Source organism: Carlito syrichta, unplaced genomic scaffold (assembly GCF_000164805.1).
Source record: "Carlito syrichta isolate Samal-C Ts95f unplaced genomic scaffold, Tarsius_syrichta-2.0.1 Scaffold141855, whole genome shotgun sequence".
Classification (NCBI taxonomy): domain Eukaryota; kingdom Metazoa; phylum Chordata; class Mammalia; order Primates; family Tarsiidae; genus Carlito; species Carlito syrichta.
In genome coordinates this window covers 135,119-153,502 of record NW_007085951.1, presented here as the reverse complement: position 1 = coordinate 153,502, position 18,384 = coordinate 135,119, and the positions used below count along the sequence as shown (strand labels likewise).

Genomic DNA, 18,384 nt, shown 5'->3' with positions numbered 1-18,384 from the left:
TGTCCTTTATACAGATTAGCCCTACCATCATCAGATCACCATAAGTGTAAGACTGCCCTTTCCTTCATGTCATTTTCCAGTTTGTTCGCTAACATGCACTTGCATTTTCGTATTCAACAACATTAATCTCATGGCCACCAGTATTGAAACAATTGATAGAAAGGAGAAAGCAAACTCCTACTACATGGTTTGACAATGAGAGTAAGCGCTCTTCACATCGGTCAGCAATTAGGTTGCTAAGCAGAAAATGTAGGAAGACTAAATTCAATCAAGAGCAGACAATAGTCTCAAAAGAAAATGTCAGCTTCATGGAGATACTAATAATAGCAAATCATTTATACAGTTTGGATTACTAGTCCTTTAAATAAAATGGTGCTATCTTATAAACATTATTTTCAAGTAACTTCAAACACCAAGCTATATTTTTGAATATCCTTGGGCAAGTCTCTTCCAGAATTATACATTATACTTTCCTAAAACAATTTAGTCAATCTATAAGCATTTATAGCCTATTATATGTTCAACATTTGGTTCTTTTTTATAACAATTTACATGACAGCATAAATTACAACCATAAATATCCATCAGATTGCACCTTCAAATGTCTGGTAGTAACATATCCGAATCATCTATGTCTCTTACTTATTAAATTGATAACAAATGAATAGAGATAATAAGATGTAAAGCTGAAGAAATCACTTAATTTTTATTTGTTCAATTGCAAATAAATGATCATTTACTTGTGTAAATATATAAAACAAATGAATCCATTGTAAAATAACATTACAAATAAAACTACTAACAATAAACTGAATACTTTACATAATCAGTTTGAGGTACTGCATTTACAGACTGAGTATCCCTTATCCAAAATATTTGGTGCCAGAAATGTTTCAGATTTCAGATTTTCTTGAATTTTGGAATATCTGCACATACCTGGGGGGGGTGAAACCTAAGTCTAAACCTGAAATTCATTTATTTTTATATATACCTTATACATATAGCTAGAATGTAATGATATACAATATTGTTAATAACGTTCATAAACAGTTTGAATACATTGAATCTATGAGGTCAAGTGTGAAATTTTTCACTTGTGGTATTATGTCAGCACTCATAAAGTTTTTAATTTTGGAGCATTTCAGATTTTGAATTAGGGATGTTCAACCTGTATGATAGTAATAAGCAATATTTCTTTTTAAATATTGTACATTCCAGAGTTATAACTAATGAAAATTGTTCTCCCAATGACTCATTCCATAGAGAAAATTTGCTACAGGTTCAGTGAGAAAATAATTCTGCTTTCTGATAGGGAAGCAAATCTTTGAACGGAGGAAAGGTCCAGTTAGGACCACTTCAAAATGAATGAAACATCAATAGACCTGGAAGCCGCCAAATTGCGTGTGGCTATATCCATCAGGTGACCACAGCTTCAGGGAAGTGGGATAAATCCACCATCTACAATGTTACATTTAAACAGAATACTCCAACATTACTTTGTAAACTACAAGTGCTACTTTGTAAACATGGAGACCAAAAAAGAAAGCTAAAGTTAATTCTGACTTGGAACAGATTTTGTTTAGTTTCTACTTCTATTCAAAATCGTTTTGAAAAGCTCTAAATTATTTTCCTAATGATCCTTATAATTATGCTGGGTTCCTTGGGATAAGTTATCAGTACTAGTTTAAGTCACATGGCTCCCAAATAAAGCAAACCATATTTGGCTTGATATGCTAAGATGTGTATTTTGAGGCCAAAGTTTTGATTAATTAAGTGCCACTTGTTCATGTAACAATGACAAATCCCATCTAAACTAGGGGTTTTGCATGGAAGATAAAGATATCCAGATGTTGGTTTCAACAAAAAAAACTAATGTTTGGGGGTTCTGTTGCCAGAAACCGATTCAAAAAATCATAACAATCTGTATTTTCTTCCTCTTTTCCTATGATCTTGTGACCCAGAAAATTTAGACAGTAACTAAAAGACATGGGCGGAGCGGGGGGCAGTTCATGCATCAGTGGCTTAGAATCCTTAGGAATAATCCAACCCTCCAAGTAACTCTTGCAAATGAATCGTGTTCAGTCCTTCTCATTCAGCAATATCCTGTCACTGGGGCAGCCTGTGCCATCAGGTCTCATGAGCACAGTTTCATCACCAGATGCAGCTCAGATGGCAGCAACCCAAACCCTGCATGGCGAAGGCTCCTCCCCTCCCACCCATCACCTGCTTCGAAACCAAAACAAACCCCACCGGTCTGGTCACACATCTGTCATGGCTAAAGCTCTAAAAGTGTTTTGTTTTTCTTCTTGACGTACACATAGTCCAAGTGTATTAAATACAGAAATTCAGCATTTCTAGTTAAGACCTCAGAACTGGCAGCCAGTTCTCTCAAGAGAAAATGCAAGCGCCTGCTAGTCTTCTATTCATCATTTTCAAATTAGTTCCCTTACTTCAATGTAAGAGTCAGACAGCCTCAAACAGTGCTACAAGCTGCCAGCCCAGCATTATGACAGTTGTTTCTCAAAGCCATAGCGGTTTCATCAAATTCATTCTTATATGACTCATCCACTGGCAAAGATTGAAAGCCACAATTTATCTTTTGTATGATTCACTTGGTGACTCTCTGAAGTGGTTAGATTTTTTTCTTCCTTGAGCATTTTTTTTTTTTTCAAATCCAGGGTCTCACTGTCACTCAGGCTGAAGTACAGTGGCACAATCACAGCTCACCACAGCCTCAAACTTCTACACTCAAGCAATCCTCCCGCCTCAGCCTTCCAAGGTAGCTGGGACTACAGGTGTGTGCTACCATGATTGACTAGATTCTTTAAAATATTTTTTTGTAGAGGCAAGGGCTTGCTATGTGGCTTACATGGGTCTCAAACTCCCTAGGCTCAAGCAATCCTCTTGCCTCGGCCTCCCAAAATTCTGGGATTACAGGTAAGAGCCACCGCACCTGGCCTTCCTCCTGAATGGTGTATTTAATACCACTTTCTTAAAATGCAAGGTAGAAGAGCAGTTGAGATTATATAGTCAAGGAATTTTAACTCCAGAGATCCGAATAAGAAGACATAGTCAAACAGAGCCTCTCTTTGTTTCTCTGTCACCCAGAAAGTATGAATAGACATACATTCTCACAACAGCCTGAGCTGACTGGGTAAGGCCATGAAGGTTCCAGCATCACTGGCTAAGTGGAAGATGGTATGTGCATAACCTTCCACATGACTGAATGACAAATTTTCACAAACTACAAATAATGCAATTGTGAAATGCCCTTTCTATAATACCGCTTTGTTATTATTGTCTGAGAAAAGTTCTTGAAGCATAGGACCATAATCAAATTGACTTTCAACAGTATATAGCACCATGCTAACCACAAATCGAGCGCACACAAAAGCCTCTCATAATAACTGCACTGATGATTTTGACCAAGATTTCACCCCTGATGCTGAGCACTGGCATCAGACAAAATGTCTGACAGTCATGACAAGGATGAATATGAAGAAAAGAAATGGAAAATTCATGATAAGAGCAGTGAAATAGGAAAACATTATATTTTAACTAGAAATAAATAAAAATATATACTTAGAAAAGCACACAACTATAATAAAGTTAAATCGGAAGTTATTTCCCTTGATCCATAGCCGTCAAAAACATTATCATACTAAATTACATGTAACAGTAAAATGTCTTGAGCAGAGAAAGTCTTCCATATCTCTAAATGCACCGAATATTTCAATAGATGGGCCAGGTGCAGTGGCTCATGCCTGTAATCCTAACACTTTGGGAAGCGGAGGGCAAAGGATTGCCTGAGCCCAGGAGTTTGAGACCAGCCTGGGCAACTTGGCGAGACCTCATCTCTACAGTAAATAAGAAAAATTAGCCAAGTGGGGTGGTGTGTGCCTGTAGTTCCAGCTATTTGGAAGGCTGAGGTGGAAGGATAACCTGATCCAAGCAGGTCAAGGCTGCAGTAGCTTTGAGGGTACCGCTGCACTCCAGTCAGAGATTCTGACTCAAAACAAAACAAAAAATATCAATTTGTCCCAGAAAATGTATTGGTATTTATTGTAGTCAAAATGTATAATAATGATACTAATAGAAGGAAAAATATTTGACATAATGATTAGAGTTACTAAAGCAAGAAGCATTAATTTCACTGCTTTTCAGCACATTTTGATGATGGCATTTTTGGCTATAAATGCAGTGAAGAAGGTTTTTTTTGATCTCATACTTTCATCTCAATAGCACAAAAGAGACATACTACTCCTAGGGCATATGCTTTTTTGGCCCTAGGAGATAAGGGTGAAACAAAAGTTTGGGATGAAAAAAAACTTTTTTTGAAGACCTGTTTCACTAGCATTCCAAAGCAAAGAAACATCTAAACTAGTGTTTTTCAACCTCAACACTGCGACATTGTTGTGAGGTTGCAAAATGTTTAGCGGTGCTCCAGACTTTTTTTTTTTTTTGAGTTGGAGTCTCACTCTGTCACCCAGACTGGAGTGCAGTGGCTGCTCCCGGCCACCGCAGCCTCGACCTGCTGGGCTCCGGCGATCCTTCCGCCTCAGCCTTCCAAGGAGCCAGAATTACAGGCATGCGCTACCACGCCCGGCTGATTTTTTCATTTATTGTAGAGATTAGGTCTTGCTGCCCAGGCAGGTCTCGAACCTGCGGGCTCAGGCAATCCACTCACCTCAGCCTCCCAAAGGCGCGGAATTACAGGCTGAGCCACTGAGCCAGACTTTACCCACCAGGTGCCAGTAGCAACCCAGCCCCCCCAACCCAATGTTGTGACAAATAAAAATGTCTTCAGACATTTCCAAAGGTCCCTTGAGGAGAAATCACTCCAGTTAAGAACTATTGCTCTAAATGAATATTTATACATTTCCTAAATCACAGAACAATTGTCAATGGTTAATTTTAGCTACTCTCATGACTATAATTTGTATCTTCTGAAATGTTTGCCAACTGTTATTTTTATTAAAGAGCTCCAACTTGACACTGAGGAACAAAAAAGACTTGCTGGTTCAAATAAGAATGGACTTTCACTCAAAAGCCCAAATAGAGATAAATCCTACCTTCATTTGTAACTATAATTTCATTTTATTGTAGTCCATTGAGTTTACTTTTGAAATGATGAAAAGATATTTAAATAGTAACTATAGTAATGATGCTAAGAAGTTCTATAAATTTTCCTGTGGCCCTAGCATTTTTGTTTTCTCAGTATCCATAGGTTTAAAGACACCTGATGCAATTTCACTTAATTATTGTATGTCTGAAATATCATTCCTTAATTTTTTTAAAAGACCAATCAGTTTTGATTACGTATGTTAACCTTGAGTTAACATGACTATGTCTGCACTGGCTATGCAATTCAACTCAAATATCTGTCAAGCACCTAACTTGCAGAAAATTATGCCAAGTGTGCTCATGTATCAAGTCACACAGATCTCATAATCAATGTAAACTCCTAGAAGTAGGATGGACTGTTAACCCCGGGAATACTGTCAGGGTCAACCAGACACAAGTTTACATTTTGAGTTTTTTTCTGAGCAGTCCTAACTACTTATAAGAATTGATATTTCTTTTACCCTTTCTTAGAGGAAAAAAAAACATTTAGTATAACTCATTCTAGCTTGTAATTACCATGAGTCTATTCAAACTTTACAAATATCTAAGACACAATTTGAATCTTGATCTTATTTTTCCTATATTTTGTAACACTTGCCTATGTTTATCATCCCAAGAAATATTTTATAATTAATCAACTATTTCCAACTGTGCTAAAAAGAGCAAATAATATGAAAATAAAAGCATGATGTAATTGCCTAAAAGGATGAAGCAATAGTGAAATTACCACATTTTTATTGCTGTGCTTCCAAAGTATTGCATCATCTTTCAAGATGATTTGAAAGAAGTCTGGACAGGTCCAGCTATTTAGGAGAAGGAGACAGGAGGGCCACTTGAGCCCAGGAGTTCCAGACTACAGTGTGGAATGACCGCACCTGTGAATAGCCACTGCACTCCAGCGTGGACAACATAGTGAGAACCCACCTCAAAAAAAAAAAAAATCATCACAATAAGTCTGGAGGCATTCACTGAATCCAGTTGAAAATAAGAGTTTTTCATTTGTCACATATTGGCAAATAGGAAAAAACTGACAGAAGGAGACATTTTACTAATTATCAGATAGATCAGAAGATGAATGAAACTGATCACGTAAGTGAAACCTTAGATCATGATTCTTCAGATGATGATAATGTAGATGTATTTTCTCATGCTCAAGAATTGACAAGGGAGCAAGCAGTATATTTCTCTTCTTTTTTTAGATTAGAAAAGAAAGTAGATCAGCAAAAAAGGTTGAATCCACCTCTCCAAGAGAGGGCTAGAACCTTAAGGAAAGTTTGGTTGTGAGCAGTATATTTCTAAGAACAAATAGGCAATATGGTATTCTCATCTACTTAGTCATTTGACAAGAGGGACACCATCACTCGGTATTTTGTGACAAAAAAAATGAGTCACCATCACTAAAATGATGTGTTGACAGTATTCTTTTCTCTTCTATGATGCTTATGCAACACATTCTATGATGTTTGATACAGTTTAGAAATGAACAAACTTATCTGATAGGGTTTAGACATGGACAAACGTCCAAGACAGGAATCTCCTAAAGGTCATTATAGAAACAAAGAGATAATGTGCGAGGGGGGAACCCCTCCAAATTGGAACTCATTTATAAAAAATTGTGTATTCTGATATGTTTAAACTTTAGTTACCTTCAAAGTACTCTCCATTTAATGCAATACACCTCTCAAAAAGCATTTTCCCCTACTCAAAATAGTTTTTTAACTCATCGATTTTGATACCTTTTAGTGCTTCTGCAGTTTTTTGCCTCACCTCTTTCACATTGACAAAACATTTCTCTTTGAGGACTTTTTTCATCCAGGAAAAAAAAAATGTCACTAGAGGCAAGATTGGGTGAATACAGAGGGTAGGGCATGTTTTTGATCAAAAACTGCCTAACACTCAAGAGCAGTGTGGGCAGGTGTGCTTATAAATCACCCAACATGAAATGGGCAAACGTATTCAACGCATCTCCAAAAAAAATTCACTGAAGTCAAATGCAGCCTCTCACAACAGTGCTAACTGGTACACTGATGCCAGGATTGTTAAAATGTTTACCTAGTAGGAGAAGTCTGTGCTACAAGGAGTCTGCCTTCAAAAAGATAAGTCAGGTTATTTTTGCATCACCTTGTACAAGGAAAAAGGGGAAAAAAGAAGATTGGATTGATCACTAAAATAGATGCTTATAAATCCAAAGTTGAAAAATATGTTTAAATTATGGAGAGAAGGTGACTATATTCTCTTCAATAAAATTATGAGCTGTCAAAGTTTGGAATGTATCACATTTTTACAACAATTAAGGATACTACAAATATAAGAAATATGATATAATAGAATCTAAATAGAGATGTATTTGAAACCTAGAATCAGTATCTGTAAGATGGATATATTCCAGGTGCCTGCATGGCAGGACCACATAGTTTCTGTCGGTTCGCAGTAATAGCAAGGGGAAGCTCAGCGCCTAAGAACTCCACTCCCAGGTCTAGACGGGCCATGTGGCTGGTCTTAAAAGTTAGTTTTCCAAATGAATTTTCCCATGGAAAAAAATTCTCAACCATGATGGGCAGAAAACGATCAAACAAGTAGGCATTTGAGGGTGGTCTGGAAATATAACCATTACAACATTTGAGCAATACATATTGAGCTATTTACCAAATAAAGTTTTGGAACACTACGTGTTTTGCCTATATTAAATTTTTTTTCTTTTTCTTTCTTTCTTTCTTTTTTTTTTTTTGAGTTGGAGTCTCACTCTGTCACCTAGGCTGAAGGGCAGTGGCACACTCCTAGCCACCACAGCGCCGACCTGCCGGGCTCAGGTGATCCTTCTGCCTCAGCCTTCGAAGTAGCTGGAACTACAGGCATGCCCTACCACGCCCGGCTAATTTTTTGATTTATTGTAGAGATGGGGGGGGGGGTCTCACCAAGTTGCCCAAGCTGGTCTCGAACCCATGGGCTCAGGCAATCCTCTCACCTCAGCCTCCCAAAGTGCTGGGATTATAGCTGTGAGCCATGTGCTAGCCTTATTTCTTTTTCAATGATGTTATAAAACAGCTCATTCCACAAGGAATGTTTCTCTAAATGCCTCCTTAGCAATAGGAAAACACTCATCTTCTACCAAAACAAGTCTCAAAGGCCGGGCTCCATGGCTTAGCCTATAATCCCAGTACTTTGGAAGGCCAAGGTGAGTGGACTGCCTGAGCCTGCGGGTTCAAAACCAGCCAGGACAACTCGATGAGACCTCGTCTCTACAATCAATCAATCAATAAAATTAGCCAGGCAAGGTAGTATGCGCGTGTAGTTCTGGCTACTTGGAAGGCTGAGGCAGAAGGATCGCTGGAGCCCAGCAGGTCAACGCTGGGATGGCCGTGAGTGTGCCACTGTACTCCACTCTGGCCATCAGAGTGAGACTCCTACTCAAAAAAAAGAGAAAGAAAAGTCTCATTAACTACCAACCAACAAAATTCATTAAACTGTGGATCAAATTTCGTTTTAGGAAGATTAAAGTTCCTCTTCTTTTCTCCCTCTTCACAGATTGTCATACAGAGTGCCCGGGGAAGTTTTTAAGTCAGGTGTGTTAAATTCCCATTCTGATTCTGCATTTCAAGTGTCAAAGGAGAGCTTGTTCCAGCTGGCAGGAGCCCAGCTTGTGTGTGGGTCAGTGATGCAATACCTCTCTTGCTTTGCCCGTTTCCTCTGCCAGATGAGGAAAAAACCATACTTGCCAACAGGGCTACAGAAACAACAATTCGCAAATGAAATGATCCAAGTCTCTTGGTATCTAATTATATGAAATCCAAACCGATTTTTTTTTATTTTAAAAATATAAACTGTTAAGAAAAAAAGAAAAATTACATGGCTCAATCTCAGAACATACTACTAGTGGGCTATATGTGAAGGGGGCCCCAAAATAACCAGAATTCTCTTTTGGAGGGTGGGCTCCTTTGTAGTACAGACTTTCCCAGCTAGCTAAGTCAGTGTTCTAGGAATCCATTGGCATCAGTATGCCAGCTAGTGTTGTTGTGAGAGGCTTCGTTCGACATCAGGAAATCTTTTTTGGAAAGTCCTTGAGCAGCACATTTGCCCACTTCAAGATGGGTGGTTTATGAGCACACTTGCTCACATCACACTGAGTGTTAAGCAGTTTTTGCCCAAAAATGGCATGACCCCCATGCCCTACCCTCCCTATTCATGTGATCTCACCCTCAGCACTATTTTTTTGTTTGCCTGGAGGAAGTAAGTCCTCAAAGGGAAATGTTTTGATAATGTGGAAGATGTACAACCAAAATGGCAGAAACGCCAAGAGGCATCAAAACTGATGAGTTTGGCAGTGGAAAAAGCATCTCAATAGGTGTATTGCATCAAATGGAGAGTACTTTGAAGGTAACTAAAGTTTAAACGTGTAAGACTAAATATGCAATTTTTTACAAATAAATTCTGGGGGTTTTTAGTCCCCCCTTGTAAACCATTTGTCTTAATGGATAATAAGGAGGGACTAGAAATTTCAAGTAATCGAGGGCCACGCTGCCCAAATGGTAGCTCTTAACCACATACAACTATCAGATGCTTGAAATGCAGCTAATCTGAATTGAGATTTGCTGTGCTAAAATATATGCTAGATTTTTTAGACCTAGTATAAAAGAAACAAACAAAAAAAGAACGTGAACTGTCTTATTAACTTTTTCATAGTGGTCACATGTTGAAATGATATTTGGAATATGTTAGATTAACCAAAGCATGTTAAAATTAAATTTACCTGTTTCATTTTACTATGTTTAAATATATATGATTCAATTTGGTTAATATTTATTGAGCACCTATGTGCAAGGTATATCAGGCAAGTAAACTGTACTTTGGATTTTATCACATAAAAAGAAATATGACTACAACTAACTGGAAGTAAGTTATGGTATGAATGAGTCTTATAAGAATACAAAGGCACATGGGCATTGTGGTTTGTGCCTGTAATCCTAGCACTTTGGGATGCCAAGGCAGAAAGATTGTTTGAGCCCAGGAGCTCAAGACCAGCCTGGGCAATATAGTGAGACCTCGTCTCTACAGAAAAACCCCAAAAACCTAGCTGGGCATGGTGGCGCATGCCTGTAGTTTCCAGCTACTCAGGAGGCTGAGGTGGAAGGCTCATGTGAGCCGAGGAGGCCAAGTCTATGGTGAGCAGTGATAGTGCCATTGTACTCCAGCCTGGGTAACAGAGTAAGACTCCAACTCCAACTCAAAACAGTAACAACAACAAAAAAACAAAAACAAAAACAAAGGCAAAGCAAAGGTAGCATAGGAGAGGAAGTCATTTGTCAAGACTGTAAAGAATGCATCTTTTCAGGTGAACATTAAAAAACATATAGGATTTTGAAAGGTCATGTAAGATGTAGTACTTTAGAACTGACAACTATTGTTTTTGAGTGTCAACTCCATTTACGAAAAAGGAAAAATATTCCAGAAGGGGCAGAATGTTGGCAACAAAGCCTAGAGAAAGAAAAGGCCAAAGGTTTTGAGGTGTCAGTAAACAGAGCAATGCACATACCTAAGGCTGAAAATGCAGGCTGAGACCAATAAATGGAGAGTTTTGGATAACCTGCTGGAGAAGCTGGACTTTTCTACAGGCAGAAGAAACCCTCAAATCTATCCTACCAAGTGTCAACAGGATCGGAAACACATGGTAGGGAGATTACTAAGGAAGGGAAAGAAGTATCTGGGAAGAGAATGGATGAGGGCTGAGGGGGAGGGTGGGGGTACCATTAATTCCAAGTAATGAGAATAAAAGTCAAAGTACAAAGGAATCCCATAAGAACACCAAAAAATACAAGGATAACAAAAAAGGAAGGTAGTGGTGTAGTAAGGGGTAATCAAAGAAATTAGTTTAGAAGAAAATAAACGATTCTCTGAATTCAAACAGTGACATGTTTGTCAGTAGAGATGGAGGTGCCAATAATAAGGAAGACAGAAAACATAACAAGAAAGGAAGAGAAGATAAGCAAGAGCCCAGATGGAACATGATCATAAAAGAAAAGATAAGACACAAAGGCATAGAAGAAGGTATGAGAAACGTTAAGTTTGGGGGAGAAATTCATTAATTTAGTCAACAAACATGAACTGGGTGTCTGCCAAATGCCAGGTACCACACTGAAGAAATTTACAATGGATGATGTGAAGGGGTCAGTTGCAGAGCATGAAGAAGGGTGATGCTGCGAATCAGGGAGAATGAAGCTGATTTGGATCAACTGCCATATGGAAGTCGATAGGTCGTCAAATAGGGATAATCAGGTACATCTGGTAACACTAAGATCCCAGCTGATGTTACAGCATGAATAAGAAATAGAATTAACTGGTAGGGTAACATGATTTGATACCTAAGAAACCCCAGAAGCGATTAAAGGAAGAAATTAATTTTTCCTAGATATGGGGAACTGACAAAAATGTTTAGAAAGTATGAAGGGTATTATCAAGTCCAGGATGTTCTATGGAATTGGTGAGAATGGTTATTCATTGATTCCATTCTGGGGGGGGGGGAGTATAATGGACTAAAAGCCTGAATTAGGGAGATGATTATGAGAGAAGATCATGACCAGAGAGGAATGTCAAAACTAGAAACTCTATGAGTGCAGTATATCTGATGGATGACAGAGTCTAAGGGCTGTGTTGCAGGTAGATGAAATGAGATATAAATGGAGGGAACTAGGAAGGAGCTGGCTAGCATTTCAACTGGATATTGACTTGGACGATGATATCACTGAAGACAGAAATAGACCAAGTGACCATATGGCCCAGTTTGCTTGGGTTTTTCAGCTTATGGCTGTGCTCCTAGTATTCTAACTGCTTTAGATAATAAACTATATGGTTGCCCTTGTAGTACATAATATAATAAATTCAAAACAAACACACAAAAAACTCAGCACCCCATGTTTGATTTTAACAATGAGGACAGAGAGGAGTGGTATAACCAGAGAGCTGGACCTCAAAAAAGGTAGGGAATAACAGTAATAAATAAACAAGGGACTCAAGGCCAGTATGGGAAGCCCTGAGGACCTATTTTCAGGAATGAGAAGCAATGTAGGAAAAGGAAAGGCCACTGGTTAACAGGATTACCTAAGATATGATATAAGTAATACTTGCAATTGAGTCTGTATGTTGGAAGGAATGTAGGAAGAAAAGATCTAGACACATTGAAATGTATTCCCAGTAAAAAAGGAATTTTTATAAGACACATAAAACGTGTTCAATGAGAAAGAGGGCCTGGTACAACTCTTAGGATAAAGTGAAAATGCCCACTTTTAATTTCCCAAAGTCCCTTATATATGAATGATCATGAACAGCAGGTCACCAACATTGATACAGGACTACAATGGATATCCCATGCTGTAGAGTTTTAACACCAGACATGTTTCTTAGTTTACTTGCCATTGTATGGGTTGCTTACTAAGTACATAGTCAATTCAGTAAGGAGAAATGATCACATCAAGCATCCAATAGCCCATGAATACAGAACTTGGCTGTCCAGCTTGAAATTTCCCTTTTTAATTCGAGATGTATTGCATCATGTGATCAAAGAACCCTAGTGTCAAAAAAAAATTTTTTAAATCACTCTGAAACTTTCAAATCTAGATGTTACTGAGGAAGGCTATGAAGAGGCTACAAAAAACAATGAGAACCAGGCAATTCCACTTTTAAACAAAGAGCCAATTCAACTCAAGCTGGTGAACATGCTATACCTGGCATGTGGGATACGGGTATGGGAACTGGTCATGGCACAGAAGCCAGTTAATTAATGCCATGGAAAAAAAGCTCAGATTTCCCACAGGCAAATCCTGCACCACTGATGTTTCCTGTCCAGAGAGAAAGAGAGTCTAAACTATTTAGCTTTCGACTTTTGCAAGCATATAGAAATATTGGCAAGCATATAGCTTCTGTTTTGCTTACTTCTTCCTCTCATCTTTTGAAATTTATTTGTTTAGCTTTATGTTTAGCATTTTACACCTGGTAAAAAGGGAACACCAAAGAGCCTAACTAACAAAAGGAGAGTCCTTATAAAATTAGGCAATAAGCACTAAAAAGAAGCACACATGTGTGCGCACGTGCGCGCGCACACACACGTACACACACACACACACACACACACACACACACAGCACTAGGGTTTGTGAGTGCACAGATTCTTGAATATCTTTAACATTATTTTTTAATAATATGTATATTATATATATTTTAAAATATACACTATATATCTGTGCAGAAAAATCAAAGTCAAAAACTTTATATTAATAACTGTTAAGTCTTACAGTTTTAATCTAAGGTTCTTTTTGGAAATCTGTAACACTAGGGAACATTGGAGAGATACAGAAGGAAAAAGAACAGTGAAACAATCATTACCTTTGGGGGGACAGCACAACACGGAATTGATGACCGAAGCAGATGGCATTTCTAACCCAAAGATTCTAATTTTATAATTGTGTGATTTGAACATAGATGTTTATCTTCAATTAAGAGTGGAAATCAGATAACAAATTATGGAATTAAGATCATGAAAAAAAGGGAAAAAGAGGTTTCTTAACAATGGTGAAGTCAAAGACAGTTAAAAAAAATTAACATTTATGAATGTCTCTGTTTTCAGTTATGAAGGAAAAGATAATAAAAGGCAAAAAATAACACCCCCCCCCACACACAAATGAAAACCCCAAACCAAACTTTTCTTAACAAAAATTCACATTGAGTTAGTGATTGACAATTCCAGGTAGTGTTTTAAGATATTTCTAAATTAAAGACCAAATTAGAATGTCATATCATTCATTTCAGGTTTCAACTCCCTGTTAGAACTACCAATAACCTGCTATAATATCAGTGGGATTTTCATTAAGATAAAATTGTTAAAAGTAACTGTAACGGTTGATCAACACATTAAACAGTATGCCATAATCATAACAGGACTTTAGGGTTAAACTTTTTACCATAACAGCAAACATTGATGGGAATAGGCAGAGATCTTTTTAGTGATAAACAGAAAGTGACATTTATCAAGGAGTACAAAAACTATACACAAGATATATCAACATCTAAGAGACCAAACACAAAGGCCACCTTACCTCCCATCTGCATAGTCTGTGTCAGCTCCGCCCCACCAAACATCTGAGTCATCCTCTTCTGCATCAGCAGAATCGATGTTGTCACTATCCTCAGCCAGCGGGCAACACACAAACTCTACCCCTCGGAACTTGTCAATTCCACAGGGCAGCAACATGCCATAGTCATGCAAGTTGGTACTCTTCTCACTGCATGTCTACAAAGGGTAAGGAGAAAACAAAGAAGATGGCAGAGTAGATGTATTTCATTGTTTAAAAAAAAAAGCCCCAAATATAAGAATCAGCACCCAGACCCAATATGTTAGGGACCAGTTTTACAATCATTTGCTTTTTGAACAGATTTATTAACAGGGTTTCTTTAGTATAGGTTATTTCGGCACTCTTATCTTTTTTTATGTTTGTTATTTATTTAAAAGAACAAGATGTTAGATAACAGAGGTTTATGAAAACAATTGGGATGGAAACTAACTGGGAAATAACATGTTGAGGAAGACTGCACTGGTGAATAGATACCAGAGAATTAATGCTTTTTCTAGTTTGATTAGTGCATCAGGAAGTTGTGAAAGTTTCAGGTACACCCCCCCCCCATCTCCATTATAGAAGTAAGGCTTGGACTTGCCTTATTCTGAAAATTCTAACTCTCTAGGCTCACTTCTTGAATAACAATCCAAGGAAAAGAAGACATTATTCCCTGCAGCCACTATGAATCAGAACTTGTGGCCATTAGAGATTTCCCCTTCAGTATCTTTTTGCTTTCCTAGGATTTACTAAATTTACACAATTCTAGATTAACACAAAACTCTGAAAGCATCCACTGGTGATGAAAGATTAATAACTCAACACATATAGATAAACAATGAAAATATTACAGAATATATTTTGACCTTATGGGAGTCACTTTTGTTTCTTACTAACAAAAAATTTTTCTTCTGAAAACTCAGTAGAAATTAAAAAATGAGGTTACCAGATGGACTTCAAATCATATGGTTTGTTTTCTTAGGCTCAGCAAGCTCTCAGGCCTCCAAAACACATTTTTATATACAGAAAATTTTATTTCACAGTGAATCAGAATATATTATTTTATAAAAGCCAAAATAGTATTAAATCTTCCTTGGTATTTTCTGCCTAACAGCTTTAAGACTATATGATACAATGGTTAAGCAAAGCTAAATTTGTTTTTTCAACCCTAGCACTACTGATGTTTTGGACTGGAAGTTCTTGAAGGTGAGGGGTGTTATTCTGTCCACTGTAGGATATTTAACAGAGCCCCTGGTCTCTAGTCATTAGATGCCAGCAACACCAACTCCTCTAGTTGGAACAACCAAAACTGTCTCCAGACATGTTCCCAGGGAAGGACAGGGAGTAAAATTGTACCCAGTGGAGAACTACTGAGCTAGATGAAGGAGCCTAATTTTAGTAGACTGATCTCACCACAGATAAACTACATACACATATTAGAAAAACATTGTATCCAAGGGAAAAGGCAATTTTGAAGGTGGTCATCCCTCAAAAGTCATACTACATTTTCATGCTAATTGTCTTATTCAAATCTTTTACTGGCATAGCCAAAACAGAGGTTAGCAAAGGGCTAAGTACAGACTCACCCAATGTGAAAAAATGAAGGTAGTAGCATGGCCCGGCGAATACAAAATTGGATGGCATAACTTGGAAACTGAATTCTAACTGTACCTTTTATGCTACCTCCCTGGTGCACCACTGCATTTACCAAGATGATAGGGGAAAGGGTTAAATTATAAAAAGTTTGTATGTGACAAAATGAAAAAAAAAAAAACAACAGGTGAGTAAAACATAATTTTTGAAGGGTAAATTTTAAAGTTATAATTATTAAAGATTATAGTTTTGTGTTGCAAAACATGACACAAGTATACAATAAATCTTAATTAAATGGGTCCTACTTTTGACTATGTAAGAATACTAAGAATACTCATGAATAGGAGAGGCTGTGCCTGTGTGGACACATGGTGTATATGGGAATTCTCTGTACTTACTATTCAATTTTACTGCTAACCTGAAAGTGCTCTTAAAAAGTCTACTGAAAAAAAAAAAGGACATAGATAGTAGTGTTGTTGTTTATTTAAGAATTTGCTTATCAACACAGGTATTACCTGCAAAATACTGTCTAAAATGTCATTAGCTATGTCCCCAGGAAATCTTCACTTCACAATAAGAAAGAATTTATGGGCTGGTACCTCTTTGGCGACGGTGTGCCAGTGAAGGTGGGTTTCGCAAACATCCATCCTCTCCTGGTGTAAGAACTTGCACTTGTCAGGAACGAGAAGGGCATCACTTACAAACTCACCAACTGAAAGAAAGGAAAACCACTTCCTGTCATTCCATGTGAATCACAGTGGTCTTACCACAGAGATGTCATAAAGCAAAGACAGGTTAGGTGGACTTCAGACAAGTTATACAGCTTTTCCATCCATGCGCCACCCAATCAAGGCTCTAATACTGGTAGAATGTGGAGTCCAGACTTCTTAAGCCACCCAGTTCCTTGCCAACAACCTGGATGGCTAAAATATTTCCTACATGTTGCAAGGGAAATCTTCTTTAAGTGCATCCTATAAAAACTGCTTAACTAGTGATTCAATTACCATTTAATGCCCACAGGGTAAAATATAGACATTGACATCGTCTAGGTAGTCATTTGAGCAGAATCAACAAATATTATTGTCTAGCACTCATTCTTGGACATTTCAAACTGTTTGCAAACTAATAGAAATTTTAGCATTTTTCTACTTCCTAAGTAAAAAAAAAAAAAGAAATCTATATATGCACATGTACTTTATCTATATAAATACATGTATATTTACATAACACATAAACCAGAGAGTTTAATTCAATTGCATTATAAAACTACTCAGATTTGTTATATTTTTAAAGAAAATGTATAACACGCAAATTATACCTAGGCATTTCTAGTACTGAAGATATGAAGATATTACATAAAGTACTACATAAACTCTAATGAGGGTGAAAAATGGATAATTACAATCTATGTATGCTATACATTGAATTTTTATTTATTTTGTTCACTACAGTATTTCTGTCTTTTAGCACAGATTCTACACACAGTAGGTAATTAATATCTGTTGATGAAATAACAAATTAAATGCTTTAATAGAGACAAAAAAAGTGCCAGGCCAACATAGTTAATGAACAAACCTGCTAGGGTGCACAGGGCAAGACTTCAAATAAAAAAATAACATTAGAGATGATTCTAAAAGAATGAACAGCAATATGTCATGTGGAAAGCAAATGGATGCTCCATGATGTAAGCAGAGTGTCTAATCCCACAATCCCTAGCCCAGTTTTGGCAAACGTGACAACAATTAATGGATGGATGGATGAATAGGTAAGTGACAGATGAATGGATGGGAGGTTGGATAGACAGATGAATAAATGGATGAATGAATGACAGACGGATGGGTGGGTGGGTGGGTGGATAGATTAATGGATAAATGATGGCATATGGATTGGTGGGTGAGTGGATAGATGGATGAATGGATGGGTAGATAACGAATGGATGAAGGATGGATGGATGGATGGATGGATGGATGGATGGATGGGTAGCAAATTGTCCTTCAAAATAAGGGAAGTTGCTGTGCAAAGAAAGAATAAAGAAACAGCAAAGCATATTTGTAGTCAATTGTGGCTGGAACACAAGGCAAATGGAAAAGGGAGCCCAGAAATAAAGAATACTGGGGAAATATGTTGAACTCCAATTTTAAAGAATCTGAAGTCTTAGACCCCATTCTGGAGGCAGATACGCCAAAAGCTTGCTTTTCAGATAAACTCTGTAATCAGGTGAAGTATGGACCAGTATAGCGAGACCATGAAAGCCGGGAAACCACCAAACAGGCCGCTGTAATCCCTCAGGCAAGACATGCAAGAACAGATATAAACCCATGAAGAAAGGCATACAGGCTGCCCCTACACCAACGAAGACAGAACTGAATTATTTTCTTTCATAATACACATGACATTTGCTGAAATGCAACATAAAAAGCAATAAAGACTCTTAAAAGGAGAAGGAGAAAACTTTTCATTCCCCTAAAGGTGTTTTACACTTTAGTTTGTTTCTAGCTCAGACATGTAATGCGGGGGGCCAGCCCCTGCAAGTTTTGGGGAGTCCCTTGGAAGATGTGGTGGCGTCGGC

The 18,384-nt window shown here is 37.6% G+C and overlaps 1 protein-coding gene across 8 annotated transcripts in view; it reads right to left on the bottom strand.

The window, feature by feature from the left end:
- APP (amyloid beta precursor protein) overlaps positions 1 to 18,384 on the bottom strand; it is a 227,244-nt gene that overhangs the window by 146,092 nt on the left and 62,768 nt on the right. For all 8 annotated transcript variants that reach the window (XM_021708509.1, XM_021708507.1, XM_008049940.2 and 5 more), the window contains exons 3-4: positions 16,415 to 16,527; positions 14,208 to 14,401 (exon numbers count right to left, since the gene is read on the bottom strand). In XM_021708509.1, the coding sequence (XP_021564184.1) occupies positions 14,208 to 14,401; positions 16,415 to 16,527 (307 nt within the window). The remainder of the gene's footprint in view (positions 1 to 14,207; positions 14,402 to 16,414; positions 16,528 to 18,384) is intronic.